Source organism: Lissotriton helveticus, chromosome 8, assembly GCF_964261635.1.
Source record: "Lissotriton helveticus chromosome 8, aLisHel1.1, whole genome shotgun sequence".
In the NCBI taxonomy this organism is placed as follows: Eukaryota; Metazoa; Chordata; class Amphibia; order Caudata; family Salamandridae; genus Lissotriton; species Lissotriton helveticus.
Genome location: NC_136069.1, coordinates 1038345834 through 1038366433, shown reverse-complemented (window position 1 = coordinate 1038366433; position 20600 = coordinate 1038345834). Strand labels below are relative to the sequence as shown.

The 20600-nt window shown below is 41.6% G+C and overlaps 1 protein-coding gene across 2 annotated transcripts in view; it reads left to right on the top strand.

Annotated features, from left to right (window-relative positions):
- The window catches only part of MAP3K15 (mitogen-activated protein kinase kinase kinase 15), a 1227172-nt gene that overhangs the window by 1001484 nt on the left and 205088 nt on the right, over nt 1–20600 (top strand). For both annotated transcript variants that reach the window (XM_078657886.1, XM_078657885.1), the window contains exons 18-19: nt 1231–1336; nt 5676–5833. In XM_078657886.1, the coding sequence (XP_078514012.1) occupies nt 1231–1336; nt 5676–5833 (264 nt within the window). The remainder of the gene's footprint in view (nt 1–1230; nt 1337–5675; nt 5834–20600) is intronic.

Genomic DNA, 20600 nt, shown 5'->3' with positions numbered 1-20600 from the left:
TAGCTATTTGAGACTTTTGTGGCACAGACGTTTGGAAGGGAGTACTTGGGCAACACATTTTTGGGGACATTTGAGGTAAGTGGTGTGCTTAAACATATATTAGGCCTGGAGCACTGTGAAACATGGATAGGATATTAGGGCTTGTTGTCAACACTCCCAGAATTTTAAGCTTTATCTGTGAGTGGCTAACCTTTCTATGCCTCTCTTCAAGAAAAAATAGGATTTTATGCTCATTAGCCCCATTACAGAAAGATGTTGACTGTATTACCTTAAACCATCTGCACCTCAATTGTACCAATAGGAGGCGGACTCTATCCGAGGTTTTTGAGGTGCTAAGAAGACAGTTGATTGCCCAGACCATTGCCCTGGTGGCTTTTCTGAGACATGAGCCTATCATTGCTTCAACTGGGAATTGACATTGGTAGCCTTTTAGAGACCCCAGCAAGACATAGTGTTGTTTTAGCAGTGAAACTGACGTGGCTGTTTCCACTCCCCTCTCTCGCCACCGACTTCATGCCTTTAATATCTATGCGATAGGCTCAGAGGTCAACGCAGCAATTCAATAGCTGTTCCTCAGGCCCACAATCTTCCAAAATGGAGCCAAAAGTGCCCTAGTTTGCATCTCATATATCTCCAAATTTCCTCACGTGCTTTTGTGAGTCCCATGTATAACTTCTATTAAAAACACGCACAGCAGGATGCTGGTGTGGTGCACATTACATTACATGCTGCATGTTGATGATGCTGATCATATTTTGAGGACCAGAAAATGTGAACTCTTTTATTTTCAGTGTCCTTGACAGGGGCGAGAGATATAATAGAAAATCCTAGTCCCACAGTGTGACATTAAACCCAGTGGGGCTGGCTAGAATTTTCCTTGTGAACTACAGGTGCACAGTTCACAATTCATACGGCTTATCACAATGCAAGCTGTGTGTGATTTTTTTCAAAGTCCTATTTTCACACAGAGCCTGATGAAGTGTTATATTTCTCTGTAAAGCTACAGATCAACTAGTTTGTCACCTGAATTAAGGTGTAGTTACTGTTTGTTTACTGTCTACAGATTATCGCTATTTACAATACCATTCTTTTATGGCCTTTAGGTGAAATAATGCTTTTTAGGAACTTCTTTTTAGGAAAGGATTTGCTCAATGTACACTTAACTAGTAGGTCTAAATTATATCTTCAGGTTGAATAATATGAGCAAACATCTCTCTTCTCATTTCACAGGGAGATAATGTTCTAGTGAACACGTATAGTGGCGTGGTGAAAATATCTGACTTTGGGACGTCAAAGCGACTTGCAGGGGTAAACCCTTGCACTGAGACATTTACTGGTAAAATTGATTGATCTAAATGTACTTACTCCTATTGTTTTGCCTATTGTATTGTCCTTGCTTTCTTTATTCATAAATGTGTTTTTTGTCATCTTACTCGTTTTGCTGTTGTCATCTTACTCGTTTTGTTTAGTTGTCCTAACCTAAGGCAGGTGGTGTTATGGTGGAAAATGGTTCAGCAATTCTCAATGGACTTGTAGGTTGGGTAGTGAAGTTCAGGATTGTTGCAGTGCTGGGTTATTAGGTCACACATATAGGAGCTGCTACCAGACATCAACGTTTGTGTTCTTACTCTGTAGAAATAAGCCCATCAGGGCATGGCCGGACTGGGAACCCAAAGCAGCACTGGCAAATTTTGTCAGACCAGCCCCCATACGGTGCATAGCAAGCGGGTCATTCTACTACACATTTTCAATATATATTAGATTGTAGTAAATGTTGCCCTTACAGTATACAAGAACTAATGGGTAGGATTCACATGTCATCCATAATGAAAGGCATTTCTTAAGACTGTTTGGCCTGGGGAAGCGCAAACTCGGGATTCAGAACGTGACACAGTGGTTAGGGTTGACTTTACTAATGAAAATATATCACTACCCAAACCAACCCTTTCTAAGAAAAGTTATGATAATGAAAGACCGGGATAAAAAGCATAACTTTCTAACCTAGATTCCGATTGTAACTTATGAACTGTACAGTAGCAAAATGATCACTGTGACAAAAGTGGTAAAACATTTAGCTAAGCACATAAACAACTGTGCTGTGATCTGCATAGTACACGCTCTTTGTAGCAGTAATTATAACCCTTTGCGCTACCGTAGATGAGTCAAAACTGCCACTAGACACAACTCTGATCTCTTTCCAGCACATACACTAATCCCCATAGTTATCTTTGCACTTTTATTATTATCTGAAAGCTGTTGGATATACTCTGCAGTGTTTTTAAAGCTGCTGCACTGCTACAAAACTGGCCCCCAGTAACAAAACCGGCCCCCACCCTTCCAGCCTCCTGGGGAAAGGCCTGATGCCCAGTCTGACCAGTCCGGCCTTGCATTCAGGGGAGCTGCTGCTCTGTAAAATGAAGAAAGTGAGACAAGACCAGTGGTTGCAGGTACTACCATATCACTTTATGCTCTCCACTGCCCTAAAGTCCTTCCAGAATACTTTTCCTAGGTTCCCTGACTGTTTCGGTGGAAGATTATTTTGGGCCCGCTAGGGGCCCATCAGTGCTTTATTTTAGCCAGTGGTTTCTGGTGCTCAACACCGGCACTTAATCATCAACACTAGTGCTTTTCATAAGCACCAGTAAAGAAGACATTAATTTAGGGGGAGATTAAGTGAGTTGCCCAGAATCACAGGATGTTGAGCTGACGCCCCCAGCTTGGAAGTTGGCAGCTCTGGCCATTACGCTACATCCTCGCCCCACTTTCATGGTTAGGGGTTTGTTTTGTTTTAGGTACTGGTAACAGGGATAGTGGGCTGGTGCACACTGCCTTCTGATGACAGCACTCACACTTATTTTTTTTTTAACAAATTAACCAGTGGGGCCCATGCATAATTTATTTTAGAAGATTGTAATATATATTGACAGAGCAATGTAGCTGGTTTCGTTGACTGGAAATTATATAAGCATTATTACATTACCAGACTGACTTTTGGAAGCAATATAAGGTACAATAAAACAAGGCAGTCCTGTGACTGCCAAAAAGTTGGCAAAGAACCTTGCATTGTTTTAGAAGAATGGCTGTGACTATATAGGGCCCAGTCCTCAGCAATTACTTTGCCCTACATTTTGAAAGACAAAGTTTGATGACGTATGTACCTGGAGATGAGGACTGTAATATTTCCAATGCAGAATAAGGCAAAAAAGATAGTGCGGGTTGTTATGGGTGCTACAAAATTAATCATGAAAAGTATGCAAACTTTTCTCTGTGGAGAAGCAATCTTTGACACAATGTTAGTGTTCCAGAAAGCATGTTAGCAGATTTTAGGTGCTAATGCTGTACAGTATCAAAATATTATTTGACTCTGGAATACTTGCCACACGTGCGCAAAAGAGAACCCAACCTGGAAACAATATCCCTAGGAAAGAGATACATTAGAACTGTAAGAGACAAATTAGAAAACTTACAATGTAAAAGTAAAGTAGTATATCTCCTTGCTATGTTAAAAACAATTAAGATTTAGATAACATTGTAGAATCAATTGTTAGGACGAAATAAAATGATTTAATTTAAACTATTCCTCATCTGGGTATATCAATTTGTATTTGCAATAGGCACAATGATAAAGCATATACGAACAGTTGGATACAAAATTAGGACAGTACTAAATTGTTTTAAGTATTAGAGGTTTATGTCGATTTACTCTGTAGGGAATACAGTAGCGTGAATAGGTAGGTATGGTTGACTTCCAATGAGGTCTGTTCAATAATGTTACTAAAAGACCTGCTACAAACATGTTCGGGGCATAGTTATTAACCACCCCTACCAAGGCCAAATTATCCTTCAAAGTATCTAGTCAGGAGGGCACCTAGTGACCTAATTAAAATGTACAGGCTTTTAGTATGGAAATCAAGAGGTTACTTCTGGTGTTTGAATCACAGATACACTCTTGTGAATAACAAAGCAGCTTGACCAATAGTTTAACACTGTTAGTGCTTTCTATACTTTCTCTGGGTACTTTGTTTTGCACTTATTGTAATAACACTGAGGGAACGTTAGTGAGAAGCATCTAATGTACCACATTGCTCAAGGTATTTGCATCTATTTGAACTTTCATACAATGTTTTTTCTTTGTCTTATGCAAAGGGTGAAGGTCTTATGTTAGAAAAGAATGGTGTGTATTTCACTACACTCTATATTAGTGTGACATTTTTGGTATTATAGAATATGTACCAAACCTGGAAGGCTGTAATATAACTTTTGCAGCCTTAAAAAGGTCCTGGAACACGAGATGAAACAGGTATTGGCTATGTTTTCTTGTTTTAAGAACTGATGATAGCATTTGTGAAGAAACTAAGATAATTTCTGGGACCAAGATGAAATTGTATGTTATCGTTTACAAACCTACAAAGGACTGTTTAACACTAGACTGTGTGTTTGACACTCACCCAGTACGCTTGTCCCACTGGAAAGCAACACAGTAATGTTGCCACTTAGGCCAGTAGGAGTGGTCCTATAAAAATTGTAGACCAAAGCCTGCTAAATTGTTTGCTGGAACAGGATGTAGTCTAACGGTTAGGGCGGTCAACTTCAAATCTGGGGAACCAGGTTAAAGTGTCGGCTACAACGCTCAACATCCTGTGATTTTGGGCAAATCACTTAACCTCCCCGTGCCTAACAAAAATGAATGTGTCCTCATGTAATGCAAATGATGCTCAAACTGATGCTCATGTAAAGCGCTCTGAGACCTGATTTCGGGTCAAGTTTGCGCTATATAAAACTTCGAAGACAAGACAACTAGTTTGATTAAAAATGCAGGGCAAGATTTTGCAGAAGTCCCAGATCCCCCTGCAGAGTGGTCTGATATAAATTGTAATCCAGTGGAAAGGCTCCTCAGAGGCTCTGACCTCTCCCTATGGAGCTGTCGCTTTTAAAAATGATTTTCCACATTCTCTTGAGTGGAAGTGATCCCGGCCAGTACCCAGAGAATCTAGCAACCTGGATCCCTTAATTGACCAGTGAGATGGAGTCATAAATCCCTAGAGAAGAGATTGCCCTAACCAGGCGGATCCATCTTTTGAAACTTCTAGACCACCAGTTGTAATTCTTTCCTTTTCACTATTTCATCTTATTTTCCCAGCATGTTGTTAGCAGGGAGGGTAGGATGGTCCTGAATAATGCCTTTCACTTCAATAAATCAGGCTACATAGGCAGAAACATGTTGACCGCGCCTTGTGGATCAAATTAATCTCTATTTCTGTTTCTACCATTGGGGACACAATACAAATTCTGTACCATTCACCAATAGGTATTTTTATTCACACTCATTCCCCCCTGTACTAATGCCCTTCATCAGAGAGCTACACTCTCATCATAAGACACCCAGTGTGATATAATCTCTCAAAAAAAGAACACATTGCAAGCTCCTTTATGGGGGGGAAGATTGCACCAGGATCATTATGATCGGTGCCAGGAGTATGGGGGTGGGGGATGATGAGCTATGCCACCTACTGGGTGGATGAGGGATTTTGTATTGTTGAGAAAAATACCTAAACATATCATGTCCTAGCTATGATTCTCTGCTTCTTGAGCAAGGTATATTTATTGAGATTATCTTAAATATCTGTGCCCATTAAAATGTGAGTATAAATGGATTAGCTGTTTTGCTTTATCAGGAACTTTGCAATATATGGCGCCTGAAATCATCGACAAGGGGCCTCGAGGATATGGTGCTCCAGCTGATATTTGGTCTCTCGGCTGTACTATTATTGAAATGGCCACAGGCAAACCTCCATTTCATGAACTAGGAGAACCACAAGCTGCCATGTTTAAGGTAAGATTATATACATTATATATATATATATATTTTTTACATTGACATATTTTAGAATTTCCCTTTACAAAATTAAAAAAAATTAATACTGTATGAATGTTGAATGGACAGAACAATAAAATTTAACATCTGAGAGCCAATGAAAAATTATATGACAGGTATTACGTCTGAGACAATATTATCAAGTACAGCAGGAAGACCAATAAACCAATGAGCACAGTAACGTAGTTCAACTCCTATGCTGTTGGGAGGAAATCAATTTTATCAATCCTTGTGAATGCGGTTACAGATCTAATAAAGATTTTGGATGGCAGACAAAAGGCGTCAATAGAGTGCTCAACAACAGAGTGCTCTTTAAGTTGTGTTGGCCAGATAAATGCACTTCCAATTGTTACTTAGTAAGTTAAGTGAAGTTCAGAGGACGGCTTGGTGATGTTTTGACAGGGCGCTGAGATGAGCTCTTTCCATTCTTTAAGTGCCTCGTAAGACCTCTTAAGTCCTTTTAAGTACGCCAGATGATACTTCCAGTACCATGGTTCGTATTTAGTAGGTCTTAGGTTCTGATGTTGAAGGTATTGGATGTGTTGACTACATACATATCAGCGCAATTAAGTCGTTTTTGTAATCCTCTCATATATTACTTACATACATAACAAATTACCAGACTTCTTTTAACTCATTCAGATCCCATCTCACACATGGGCTGTGCCAGGTGTATGAAAGGTGAGCAAGCACCAAGATGGGAAACGTCAATGGGTATGTGGATTGCCATGTCACAATGATGTAGCCTAGCCTGAGAATAATTCAGGTTTTTCACCATCGGTTTTTGTCTTGTCTGGATAAAAATCTGGACATCAATTATTATATGGCTGAAGCGCAGTATGGAGCCTATGGCTCCCCTATCAATCTGTCTCTAACAAGGTGCAAACCATCTTCCAACTGTAGGCACTTTATATAACGAGTTGTTGGTTTATTCTCAATATTGGGCCATGCTTAGAAGTGTGAATAATGTATTTTCCTCACGTTGTGCCTCCGCTATCTCAGTAAGTGACCATTTAGTAAAAATTGTCTACCATGGTGTTCCATGAGAGTGTGCCACCTCCAAAAGGTTCTGTATGAAAGGCTTGCTTGTTTTCATTTCGAGCACCAGATAATGTCTATAACAGTAAGGGCATATCATTCTCTCCTACAGAAATACACATATCCTGGTTAAATTTCATCTCTCAGCCTCAAACTTGGTTTTAACAAAGGCGCATATATTGGGTGGTAACAAGTGCAAAATAGGCACGTTTTAACAATTATTTAGCATAAAATTATAAATCGGCTAATTTCTACTCAATCAGCTGATATTAATACCCTGTCCCCGGCACATATATTGCTTACAATGATTTATTATTGTATCTGTTGACACATCGGTCTAAATTTCCCTTTAAAAATGTAGGCACGATGGGATTTTACACAACGTTTCACTTCATGGAAAATTTCCATGCCCACATTTCATAAACACTGTGAAAGAAGTTCCAAATTCCATATTGCTCAGCTGCTTGAGGAACTGACCACAAGGCAAATTTTGAACTACGCCTATTGTACCGCAAATTCATTTCATACCCTGGTCTTTCTTCATATGGTATCTACCCTGTTCTCTCAAGCAAAGCCTTCTCCCAGGGTATGAACAAATCACAGTCATGGTCTCATTTGTCTTGCAGCCATAACAAGTTTCTCTCACAGGTCCAAAGCCCTAGAATTCTAAGGGTTTTTTTTCATAAGAGAGTACTAAAGTTGCTGGATCTAGGTTTTTTACTTAACAGCTTTTTCTTAGATTTGTTCACATTACAGCCTGGAGCCCTCCGTCTGGGAGGCCCCATCTGAAATCTGTCAAGAAGAATTATAGAGAAAACACAACAAAAATATGGCCACATTAGCTTCCAGCCTGTTGGTGCAAGACAACATTTAATCAGCAAAAAATATTCATACCTGATCAGAAGGCTATATATGTATGTGGCATTTCTATAGCACACACCTAGCTAAAAGACACAAGAGCTAAGTACTGGGTCATCATAACTGAATTTACCAGAGCTCTCCATCTTTCAGAAAGAACATCGTGTCCCCAGCATTCAGCTGTTTATACCCAGACTGAACAGACACAAAATCAAACCAAATTCTAAAGGTAGACAATTATATATGCTTACCTATGTAATATCAATATTCTTTCCCACAATATTTTTTGTAGTTGATGTACTTTACATTACAAGTGAGAAAAGTGAATACTATGGACCTTTTTCTGCAATGTTTTTGTTTTGCCAGATTCTAAGGTCCATTTTCTATCATACAACTTTCTCCAATATTATATCAGAATAAGCATAACAAGTCTGATCACTCTCCTTCCTCCCAATGTCAAGACTTTCCCCAACTTTTGTTAGACTGGAATTAGAATTGTTAAACAGACCCCAAGGCCTCAATGTATACACTGCTCCAAGTGTTTATTATATTGGATTTAGACTAGTAAACCAGATCCCCTGTCACCCAATGGGTCTAGTTTCTACAATGGTGGTTAGTTTTTAATTAAAGGGGTAAAACAGTGAAGTGTGCCTACTGCCACTGTGCTCATATATACATTGTTGAAGGCATTGAATATTCAGACCAGAGACTCTTTACTTTTCTTTTCAACATATCCTTTCTTTTCAGGGAAAACTGTACCACCAGGAGAAGAAAGTGGAGTAGCTGCACAATAATAAAGTACTGTGATCAATGAAAGGAGTTATTGTGCCACATCTAAAGGTTTCCGTGGTGACCCTAAATAGGGAACACGTGGTGTGGCTATCTCCATGGAAAGATATGTGCTTTCTTTAGGTGTTATTGTTGCCTCTCACACATGCCAAATGGATTAGGTGCGAGTGGGCCTGAACTCAGGACATCATTAGTGACAGAGGGTTAAAGCAGAGGAGGATCATGACTTTTTGTTACCAGAGGCTACTACCAACCTGAACAATGGGGCTAGGGGCATCAAATATTTAAATGTGATTCCTGCATAGCATGCAAATCATGATCTGTGTCATTGACAAAGGCTTCCAGCCTTGGGCTTTAGCACATCGGAACCACACTTGCATCAAGCTCATTCAGGTCCAATGCCAGAGGATTGCATATTTGCGGACCCTGCTGGGGTTAAATCCAGAATACCCAGACAGTACACAGGTGTGTTAGTACTCTTTGATACTTCATGGCAAAGTGAATCCTACTTTTTGAGATCTTATCACATGGAGTATTCTATTTTGACAGACTTCAGGAAATAAAGATAAACCAAAAGTTATAAATAATCACCGTTTGCATGAGTGCTCCTCTGACCATTTTTTACTTCAGGAATAAGACATTTTCCCTTTCCTGCTGCTTATACTCGATAGTAAAAAAACTAGGGGGGGTATCTTTGAAACCCTTTCCACACACATAGTCATCGTTTTAATCTTTTTTCCTCTAACCTTTTGTGAAACCACATGTGTAGATTCATATTCTCCATAAATTGACCTGACCTGTTGAAGACCCCACCAAATTCTTGTAGCAGTCTAAATGACTGTCTCCTTTTTGCATTCACCATTTTAACTTTAAACCACTGAAACTATTATGTTGTCAGTTTGAATCCACACTTTCTGTTTTTCTTACAGTTTTTGTCAAAATTATTGTAAAGTTTGTATGGGCTTTTAAAGTTTGAGATAATCTTTCTACATCATTTTTCCTATCTGTTGGCTTAGATGTAATTAGTTTATTTTAATGTAAGAGGTATATACATAACCACAACTTCTCTTGGATACCGGTCGCCTGACATACTCTAATTGCAGAAATGTAATTGAGCAACAAATCTAGTTGATTATATTAAAACACCAAGATTTAGTCCATTTGTTTGCCTCTGAAGGCACGTTGTTACATATTAATATTATCATAGGTGAAGCACTGAAAGAGACACGAGGGAGCCAAGCATAACCAAATGCAAACACAATAAAAACACTATACTTTATCATCCCTGATCGAGCATAAAACAAAATGAGAGGCCCTAATATTTTCTGGAATGGTATCTCAGTGCCCCCAGAAAATGGATAGTCTAGTGTTTACTACTTTGGCACAATGGTTTCATTTGTATGTGTACACACCACTTACTCTTGAATCTTGTTAACTTTCTATTCTCAAAATGCAAGTTCTGATCACTATTCTTGGGCAGATGGAATTTGTACTCATATTAATCTCTTTTTTTGCACTTAGTCCTCGTGTTCCCTAAATCCTACCCTCCCAAACTATCAGATGGGTTTTTAGACTCTGTTTATCAGTCCCCCTTTCATCATGTATGTTCCTGATGAAGCTATTGTTAGATCCTTGAGAAGTAAACATTCCAGACAGGCCAGCCCAGGTAATCGCAAACCAATTAAAAATAGCTAGCTACATGTACAAACACTGAATGAGTAGTTACAGCGGAGGTTCAAGAATTAATGGAATCAAATTACTTGGAAGAACCATTTCAAGCGGGCATAATTCTTTTAAGAGTAGCAGAGACAGTCCTTATTGCTCTGAATGCCCGTCTGTGCACAGTGGCTGATGGTTTCACTATTATAAATATAGGATTTCTTAAATGTGTACAGCAGCTTCTAGCTGCGGGTATGAGAGTGGCTCTGTTCTTTCCCGGCGAGTGGAATATTGGAAATGGCTTCTTTGCCTGCCATCCACATTCACAGTGGACATCCTAAGGAGGCCATGCAGAATGCTTTTAAAATTATATTTTGTAGATTCTTTTTTCATCTGATAGGAAGCCTTGATTCAGTCGTTGTAGACCTTCTTGTCTATGCATAGTAATGAGACTCAGATATTCATGTGAATTGATAGCAATCAAGGTTGCCAATAGCATCAAATGTGGCCTCTTGGCTGACAATGATGGGAGACGGTTCATAAACACTTTGCTGAAAACCATTGCTAACAAGCATTTGCAATGCAATAGGTCTCCCATTAGGGAAGTTTGAGCTATTGGTATTGTAAATGACACATTTTTTATTTATGTTTTGTTTTTGAAAATAGCGAAATTAATAGCTTTGTAATTTACAATGCCAATAGTTGTAACTTTCGCAAATGTGACACCTATAGCTTTTGTAATGCAATATGTGTTGTATTTACGTGACTTACATGTATTGATATTACAAATAACAATGGCTTTTAATTTTTTTTAATAATGAATACTTAAATAAAAGTTATTGTAATGTATAATGGCAATAGCTTAAACTTTTGTAAATAACTTTTGTGAAGATTATGTTCAGTGTATTTTACTGGGACGAATATCCAAGAACAGAAGTGAAATATTAACATCTTTTTGTTACATTTGTAATAAAGCTTGAAACATTGAGAGAACATATTTGAACCAGTTGTTGTTGAATGGTTGCACAGATTGATGATGTGGTGGCGCTGAGTTATGTTGTGATGGCAAACTAATGATGCTGTGGCGTTCAGTGATGCTGTGGCATTGCATAGTGACGTTGTGGTGCCCCTGAGTGATGCTGTGGTGGTGCTGAGTGATGCTGTATGCTATGCTATGTTTTGTTTTGCTATCCTATTCTTTGATTTGTTATGCTATGCTATGCTGTGTTTTGTTATGCTTTGCTATGTTTTGTTATGCTATGCTATGTTTTGCTATGCTATGCTATGCTTTGTTATGCAATGCTATGTTTTGTTATGATATGCTATGTTTTGTTGTGTTTATTATGCCATGCTATGCTTTGTTTTGCATTGCTATTTCTTATGCTATGCTATGCTTTTTGTGTTTGGTATGCTATGCTATGTTTTGCTATGCTATTATATGTTTTGCTATGCTATTTTTTGTTTTGTTTTGTTTAGCTATGCTATGTTTTGCTATGTTTTGTTATGCTATGTGTTGTTGTGTTTTGCTATGCTATGTTTTGCTATCCTATGCTTTGTTTTGTTATGCTATGCTATGTTTTGCTATTCTATGCTTTTTTTGTTATGCTATGCTATGCTGTGTTTTGTTATGCTATGCTATGTTTTGTTATGTTATGCTGGTGAGGGTGAGTGAGGGTGTGTGAGGGTGAGGGTGTGTGAGGGTGAGATGGTTGTGAGGTTGAGGGTGGGTGAAGGTGAGGGTGTGTGAGGGTGTGTGAGGGAGGGTGAGGGGGTGTGAGGGTGAGAGGGTTGTGAGGGTGTGTGAGGGTGGGTGAGGGTGAGAGGGTATGTGAGGGTGAGGGTGTGAGGGGGTGTGAGGGTGAGTAAGGGTGAGTGAGGGAGGGTGAGGGTTGTGAGGGTGAGAGGGTTAGGAGGGTGAGGGTGTGTGAGGGTGAGGGTGTGAGGGTGGGTGAGAGGGTGTGTAAGGGTGAGGGGGTTTGAGGGTGAGGGGGTGTGAGGTTGAGAGGGTTGTGAGGGTGAGGGTGTGTGAGGGGGTGTGAGGGTGAGGGTGGGTGAGGGTGAGAGGGTCGTGAGGGTGTGAGGGTGAGGGTGTGTGAGGGTGAGGGTGTGAGGGTGAGTGAGGGTGTGTGAGGGTGTGAGGGTGTGTGAGGGTGAGGGGGTGTGATGGTGAGGGGGTGTGAGGGTGAGTGAGGGTGTGTGAGGGTAAGAGGGTTGTGAGGGTGAGGGTGTGTGAGGGTGAGTGAGGGTGTGAGGGAGGGTGAGGGTGTGTGAGGGGGTGTGAGGGCGAGGGTGTGTGAGAGTGGGTGAGAGGGTGTGTGAGGGTGAGGGGGTGTGAGGGTGTGGGGGTGTTAGGGTGAGAGGGTTGTATGGGTGAGGGTGTGTGAGGGGATGTGAGGGTGGGTGAGAGGGTGTGTGAGGGTGAGGGTGTGAGGGTGAGGGGCTGTGAGGGTGTGGGAGGGTGAGGGACAGGCATTGTACATTGAGGGACACAAGCACGGAGCACTTAGAGGAGCAGGCACGGGGCAGTGAAGGACACTGGTTTGGGGCAGTGTGGGTAAAACATGAAAACAGGTCGAGACCTAAAAAACTGAAGACCCAACTTCTACTAATGGCACCAGCAATACTGATGTGATAAAAAAGAGCTGTGGGGGAAACACACTAAGATAAATAACGCAGCGTTCTTTTGAAATGAACGGCCACATGACATTCAGGATAATAAAAAGGGCTATTGATACACAAATGGCATCGCCTCCCACTTCCTTGGACGCAACTCCGAGTTGAAAGCTCAAATAGTGACGTTTGCAATTGACAAATATAAGTCCTCATAAGTGGTGACGAAATGCTCTTGCACTCACATTTTACTTCTTAGAAACGTGTGTTAACATAAGATCGTTTTTTTATATTGATTTATTAAAACTACACGTCGATGGAGTCAATTAACGCATTTCCCTATAGTATTCCGTCTTTCTTCAGCAGCCTTAAACCCATTGTAATTCACAGGTTCTTTTCCGTTCCTCTCTTCCCCTGAGAATAGTATATGTGAAGACACGTACTCTCTCCTGCCAAATGTCATATCTGACAGGGGACAGCCTCCACCGCTTTGCCAGTGCTGCTTGTTTTGTGCCAGCTGGTGGGCCGTTCTTCTTCTCTTCACGGTAATAAACTTGCCACGCCGTTGTTGATGTTCAGTTCTAACAGCCAGCGTTTGGCACAATTATCCGGCACACACCTAGCCCACAGGGCAGCCTGCAGCGCCTTCTGGGTCTTCTAAGTGTAATGAGCCCCCCCGTTCCGCCTGATGACGCCTTGCGCCACCAAACGGCGTGGCTCGAAGGTACACCTACAAGGGACAGTGACCTGCACTCTTGAGGCCAATCCAGTATAGCCTTTATATAAATGAATATCTTAATCACAAGGTGCCCCCTAACCTGCCCCTCTGCCCGATCCTGGTCTGCACCTGGACAATTCTTTACACTTGGCAGGCAACTTAGTCCCATCATGCACATCAGTTTAAAGTGATTTTCTTTCAAAATTCTACGCACATTGTAGCTGAATCAGGGTATTCTGCAACGCGTGGTAATAAGGTGTGCCCTCGTGCACAGCAAGGCCCATTAGCTAATTAATTTGAAATAAAAAAACATCATTGTTAGGTTCAAATGACCATTCATTTCATAAATGAAGTGCCAATGTAAACGGTACTCTGCAGAGCTGTAACGCGAGGAGTTTTAAATCCTGCTCCCTGTTTCCCACTGTACATTTCAACAGGAACGTCTACGCAAGAAAAGGAAGAAGCAAGAGTATCAATGATTGCAATGCGCATGCTTTAAAATCCTTCCTCTGAACGCCGATTGATAGCCGGGGACCCCCTCCGTGCGTTTGGTAATTACCCCAATACTTCCTCCACGCTTGCTTAAGCTTGTCTACCACTTCTAGAGTACTACCCTGCCTCTCCACCTTTACGTTCTCTTTCCGATGCATCCTGAGTTACCAAGTATCGTGCCCTTTGGTCGCTAAATTGGTTTGTTTGGGAAAATTAATCTTCTGGTCATTCATGACACTTCCACCCGCGCTGTCCCACCTCTCTTCCCCCGCGGTCCGGCCCCGCACTCACTCACCCTTGCCTCCGCCGAGTCCCAGGTGCGCAGCCAGCAGTCTCCGGTGAAGCTCTGGGTGTTTGTAGAGCTCCCAGCCCAAGGGCGTGCCTCCTGAAATCCCCCGCACACCTCCCAGCTCCGGCGATGACACACATTCGCTGAACAGGAATCCAGCGAGCGCTAACGAAACTGAAACTTACGGCGCATGGCAAAGTCGGTTTCCGACGCGCGCGACCCAATCCCAAGGCGCGCGTCGGAATCCGACTCTGCCATAGACAATGCTGTGCGTGTGATAAGAAATAAGCAATAAGAGAAAAGTTCCCTCCTAGGCCACAGTTATTCCAAATATGTATATATCGTATTCCTCATATAAAAGTGACAAATATGCACCAACCACATTTTTTTCGTTTTTTTCAAAAAATATATATCATTTATTTTTTTATTTTATTAGATTATTCTTTTGAGTATTAGCATTGCTCTCACAAATACAGTACATAATTCATTATTAGAAAACACAAGAGGAAACTAAATCACAAAATCCATATAGCAGAAAAGAATTTTTAACACAATACATAAATAGAAAAAAAGACCACTATTTACAAAGACATTACACAAAAAAAGTTTTTTTTAAATCTGAAACAAGAAATTATTCATATACAAAAAAGAAGAAACAATTCATATGTCCCAAAAGGTTCTCACCCACACAAGCAACTGACACACTCATACATACACATTCACATATACTACAATTGTAAAAAAGGCAGCTGGGTACTAGTGGACAGGGAGCCCCCTGTCACTAGGACGGTCTCAACCAAAATTATGAGACCCGCACTCTGGTAGTCGATGCGCGTTTCGGCGGCTCTAGGCCACCTTCCTCAGGACCTTTTTCCAGATGAACAGCAACCCAGTGAGACCCAAGGGGACACTGTACAGTCTTGGTATATATTCTAGTAAGTGGCTGTACCATAGGTAGGAGGACTCTCTTTCTATTCATTCCCTCGTTGTCTAAACATGGTTGTCTCTCCAAGAATACCAAATTAATGTAAACCTGATGTCGCACATATATGGGGCTTGGTCCGTGGATTACTGAGATGAACTTTAGTTCGTGAATAGGGTTACTTATATGCTGTAACAGGAAATTCCTTAATTTGATAGACAAGGGCGTGTCTATCCGTTTCCGACCTGAACACCCACAATGGAGGATTCTCGTATGTGTGCACAACGTGCACGGTCAAACAGGAACACCACGGCCACCGGTGACATCACGTGCGTGTGGCCAGCTCTTGTCTCCCCTCGTTGTCGGCTGAGCCGACAGCTATAGTTCTCTCAGCGAGAGCGCGCTTTCGCGCGCTTTTCGCAGCGAGACCTAATAAAGGAGAGTTTTTGTTTTTGTTGACCCTACTTTAGAGGCTCCTGTGCAGCACCCGAGGCTGATTGCTGAGTTAATTCAGTGGTGGTATTCTGCTTCCTTTATCTAAAAGTTGTAAGACCATTACTACTCATGGGCACGGAGTGAAAGGATTGGTCTCATCTCTCTTGTGCTGACTGCACTTTGTTGGGCAGTTGTGGGTCAGTTCAAACTGAAGACACTTCTCATCACCCATAAGGCCCTACATAAACAGACCCTGTACATTTTAGTTTCTATGCTCCACCATTGTACTCCTGCTCTCACTTGTGGATTCTCTGATGGGAAATTACAAATTGTTCCATCTGTCTGACTGCACACAGCTAAGTCCTCTTCAACATGGTCTCATACATGTAGAATTCTGTTCCACTTTGAAATCAAGCCTTTGAAAATAATTTGGTATTTCAAAATGCGCCAACACCTTGTTAGCTTTTGATGGCTGAAGTAAGATAAAGGGTGAGGTCAGCAGTTGGGAGAAAATGTCCTCTATAACTCTGTCTTCCTGTCTTCTAATAGGGGCACCCCTTAGAAACTATCTTTTAGGGTTCAAGATAAGTTCCACCTGCAAAAAGATCGAAAGCCTCTCAATTAAACGTAACCATAAGTGCCTTTCTTATGGCTGCATGCTCCTGTAGGAATTAGCCCTATTACCAGGACCACTGCATAAAATGGTGATTAATCACATCATGTACTCAAAGTTGGACTACTTTAATTTTGTAATGTAAAGTACAAGAATATAAACTATTATTTTTAAACTTTTAAAAAATAATTTTAAAATTAAGGTACCAAAACACATGAAAATATTTTCAAACTACAAAGCAATTTAAAACAAAAATAATAACTTTAAAAAGATATAAGTTTAAAATAAATACGTCCAAATATGTATGAATACAATTTAAAAAATAAAGGCAAAATAGTAATAAAATGAACCAAAAACATTTTTTAAATATTAGAATACATTACTCTAAGTACAATTCTACCAACATTGGGAAAAATACATTAAAAAAAGTCATTTTATTCGAGTTTTAGTTAAGTACATCCCAGAAGTGGGATCGCAATCCCAGAAGTACCAAGTGGAAACCAAGTAATTGAAGTTACAGAGTTGCCAGGAGCAGATTACAATAGGTATAAAATATTCTATTTTGTAAGAAAAAAAGCAACAAAAACAAAAAGAAAATTGACTGAAGCCTGTATCTACAAATCACTACAGCCTACTCCCCCACCCCCCACCCCATACCATCCAGCAGGGCAAAGCATCACGGCAATAGTGCATCGGGGTGAAGCAAAATCTAGGAAGGCCCGAGGGAGGGAGGCACACCTGAGCGGCTCAGCTCTGTCTATGGTACAAGGCCATCATCCCCCATGGTGTCCACAGGGGTCACACAAATCAGGAGCAAAGGGTGCAGCAGTGTTATGAGATTAGACAACATCCCATCCGAGCTGGGAGCAGATAAATAGTTGCACAAGCCCATAGTATCCTCCCTCCGTAGTGCATGGGAAAAATACATTTTATGGGTAATGGGATCCAACCAGAGGCGCAACTAGAGCCAAATTTCGGGGGGGGGGGGTTACTAAAAAGTTTGGGGGGGCTGATTCTTACAGCAATATGCATAGTGGTGATGGAGGGGCTCTAAGCAGGGGTACAAACACAACAAAGCTGTGTTAGCAAGTAAATGGTCTTTTAAAGATCTGTGAAGTACTAGGGTGCGGCTTTGTGTGTGCCCGAGAAGTTGTCTCAGCCGGGCTGACACACAGGATGGGGGGAGGGGCTGAAACCCTTTAAGCCCAATGGGCGTTGCTCGCCTGGATCCAGCGTGCAATTCTAAATTCAATCTAGCAGACGATGAGAAAAACAGATACAATAGTGGGTCAAATATTTATTCTAATTCCAGTCTAATAAACGTTTGGGAAGGTGCATACACTGGGAGTTGTTGTTTGAAATACTCATAAAGTTGAGAACATTAGAAAGAAGGAATACAATTGTCATAGAGTAAATGTGAGTAAATACGTTATTTATTGTATTAGTCAATTGATTACAATAAGCACAGAACCGTAATAAAATGCATACAAATTTGAGTGTTTGATTTGCTCAAACGCTCCGTCCATCATCCCCTTTTGTATCGCTTTGTTTGCCCTAAGTGTGGCAGGGTATGCTCAGACGTGAGTCCCTTGCTCACTTGGCCACTGGATTCAAGATAGCCTGGCTGATGAGGATTATGAATCCGAAACCGGTCCCAGGATGCTTGTTTCCGGTCCATGGAAGACATGGCTTGGCAGTTCGGGCTGGACTGTTCCCATGAGGCACAGGGTCAGACTGATTTGCATATAGCCATGTCTGAAATGGGGTGGCTGAGTGGGCTAAAGAATGGTGATGGATTAAACCCAGATCAGTTGACTGGGGGTGAGTGTTTGATTTGCTCAAACACTCCGTCCATCATCCCCTTTTGTATCGCTTTGTTCGCCCTAAGTGTGGCAGGGTATGCTCAGACGTGAGTCCCTTGCTCACTTGGCCACTGGATTCAAGATAGCCTGGCTGATGAGGATTATGAATCCGAAACCGGTCCCAGGATGCTTGTTTCCGGTCCATGGAAGACATGGCTTGGCAGTTCGGGCTGGACTGTTCCCATGAGGCACAGGGTCAGACTGATTTGCATATAGCCATATCTGAAATGGGGTGGCTGAGTGGGCTAAAGAATGGTGATGGATTAAACCCAGATCAGTTGACTGGGGTGAGTGTTTGATTTGCTCAAACGCTCCGTCCATCATCCCCTTTTGTATCGCTTTGTTCGCCCTAAGTGTGGCAGGGTATGCTCAGACGTGAGTCCCTTGCTCACTTGGCCACTGGATTCAAGATAGCCTGGCTGATGAGGATTATGAATCCGAAACCGGTCCCAGGATGCTTGTTTCCGGTCCATGGAAGACATGGCTTGGCAGTTCGGGCTGGACTGTTCCCATGAGGCACAGGGTCAGACTGATTTGCATATAGCCATGTCTGAAATGGGGTGGCTGAGTGGGCTAAAGAATGGTGATGGATTAAACCCAGATCAGTTGACTGGGGGTGAGTGTTTGATTTGCTCAAACACTCCGTCCATCATCCCCTTTTGTATCGCTTTGTTCGCCCTAAGTGTGGCAGGGTATGCTCAGACGTGAGTCCCTTGCTCACTTGGCCACTGGATTCAAGATAGCCTGGCTGATGAGGATTATGAATCCGAAACCGGTCCCAGGATGCTTGTTTCCGGTCCATGGAAGACATGGCTTGGCAGTTCGGGCTGGACTGTTCCCATGAGGCACAGGGTCAGACTGATTTGCATATAGCCATATCTGAAATGGGGTGGCTGAGTGGGCTAAAGAATGGTGATGGATTAAACCCAGATCAGTTGACTGGGGTGAGTGTTTGATTTGCTCAAACGCTCCGTCCATCATCCCCTTTTGTATCGCTTTGTTCGCCCTAAGTGTGGCAGGGTATGCTCAGACGTGAGTCCCTTGCTCACTTGGCCACTGGATTCAAGATAGCCTGGCTGATGAGGATTATGAATCCGAAACCGGTCCCAGGATGCTTGTTTGCGGTCCATGGAAGACATGGCTTGGCAGTTCGGGCTGGACTGTTCCCATGAGGCACAGGGTCAGACTGATTTGCATATAGCCATGTCTGAAATGGGGTGGCTGAGTGGGCTAAAGAATGGTGAGGGATTAAACCCAGATCAGTTGACTGGGGGTGAGTGTTTGATTTGCTCAAACGCTCCGTCCATCATCCCCTTTTGTACTACAAGTTTGAATATACAGTAAAACATTATTTTGTTTAAAACCTGTTCAAACCAATACAGCAGCTAAAATTTGGTAACTTGTCGGAATCTAATATAAACAGAACCTAGAAATGTCATTGGTGAACTAATAACGCAGAGCATTGCATATTGAAGCAATTATTTCAAGCCTCCTTTATTGTCCTGGTATTAGCCTCGAGAAAGGAAGGATGAAGGTATTGTTTATATAGATCGAGCAGTTTAGGACCTATGCAAATAACATGTTCTAAAGTTTGCTGTTTCTACCGTGCAGACTCCTGTACAGTAGAAACCAATTTGATCGAAGGTAGGTACAAATCTGCAGTTAGAATTCCAACATGAAGGCAGTCATACAGTAAGTAGCTCATGAAGCAAACCTAGCAGCACATTACAGCTCGCATACAAAGTGGTAAACGCTTGGAGAAAAGAAAACTTTGCTCAAACATAAAACTTGCCTCTTCGAGTAGGTGTAGATTTTTGATGCAAAACCCTATCTACCTTTTTTAGTGAATAATTCATTGCTTCAAAATCCATGGGTTGTTACATGAGAAATCCCATGTACCACTCCTGGTATGCCACCTTGACACAAAGCACAGCAAAATTGTGCTGGAAAGAAAAATCCCAATCCAACACTTTGTGCTGGTATGAGTCACTTTTGTGGCACAAACCTGGCAAAAGTGTTAGTAAATCTGGGCCTCAGTGCTTAATTTGTGAAAGGGGTTGCGGTTCATGGTCCCTGCTCCTCCTTTCTCTGGTTCAGTGATTACCTTCACCACCAGACTTTGACCCAGGGCAAGAGATAGAGTGAGAGATAAAGATAGAAAAGGGAACATTTTAAATGGGGAAAAAGATAGGAAAATGGAGAAAAAGGATTTGCAAGATGGGGTAAACATACAGGAAGTGTGGGTTGATGGAAGAAAGAGACATGAAGTGGAGTCAAGGTGAAACAGACTTGGTATTTGGCAACCCTTGCATTCGCCAGCTTTGGTAGTGGGATTTCTAAGAAAAGGTTTGAATCCCTGCTCTTATTTGATTTATTTTTACAAATTGAGAACTGCTTCCATCTGCAAAAACGAATATGAACTCTATTGGATGTTATACCC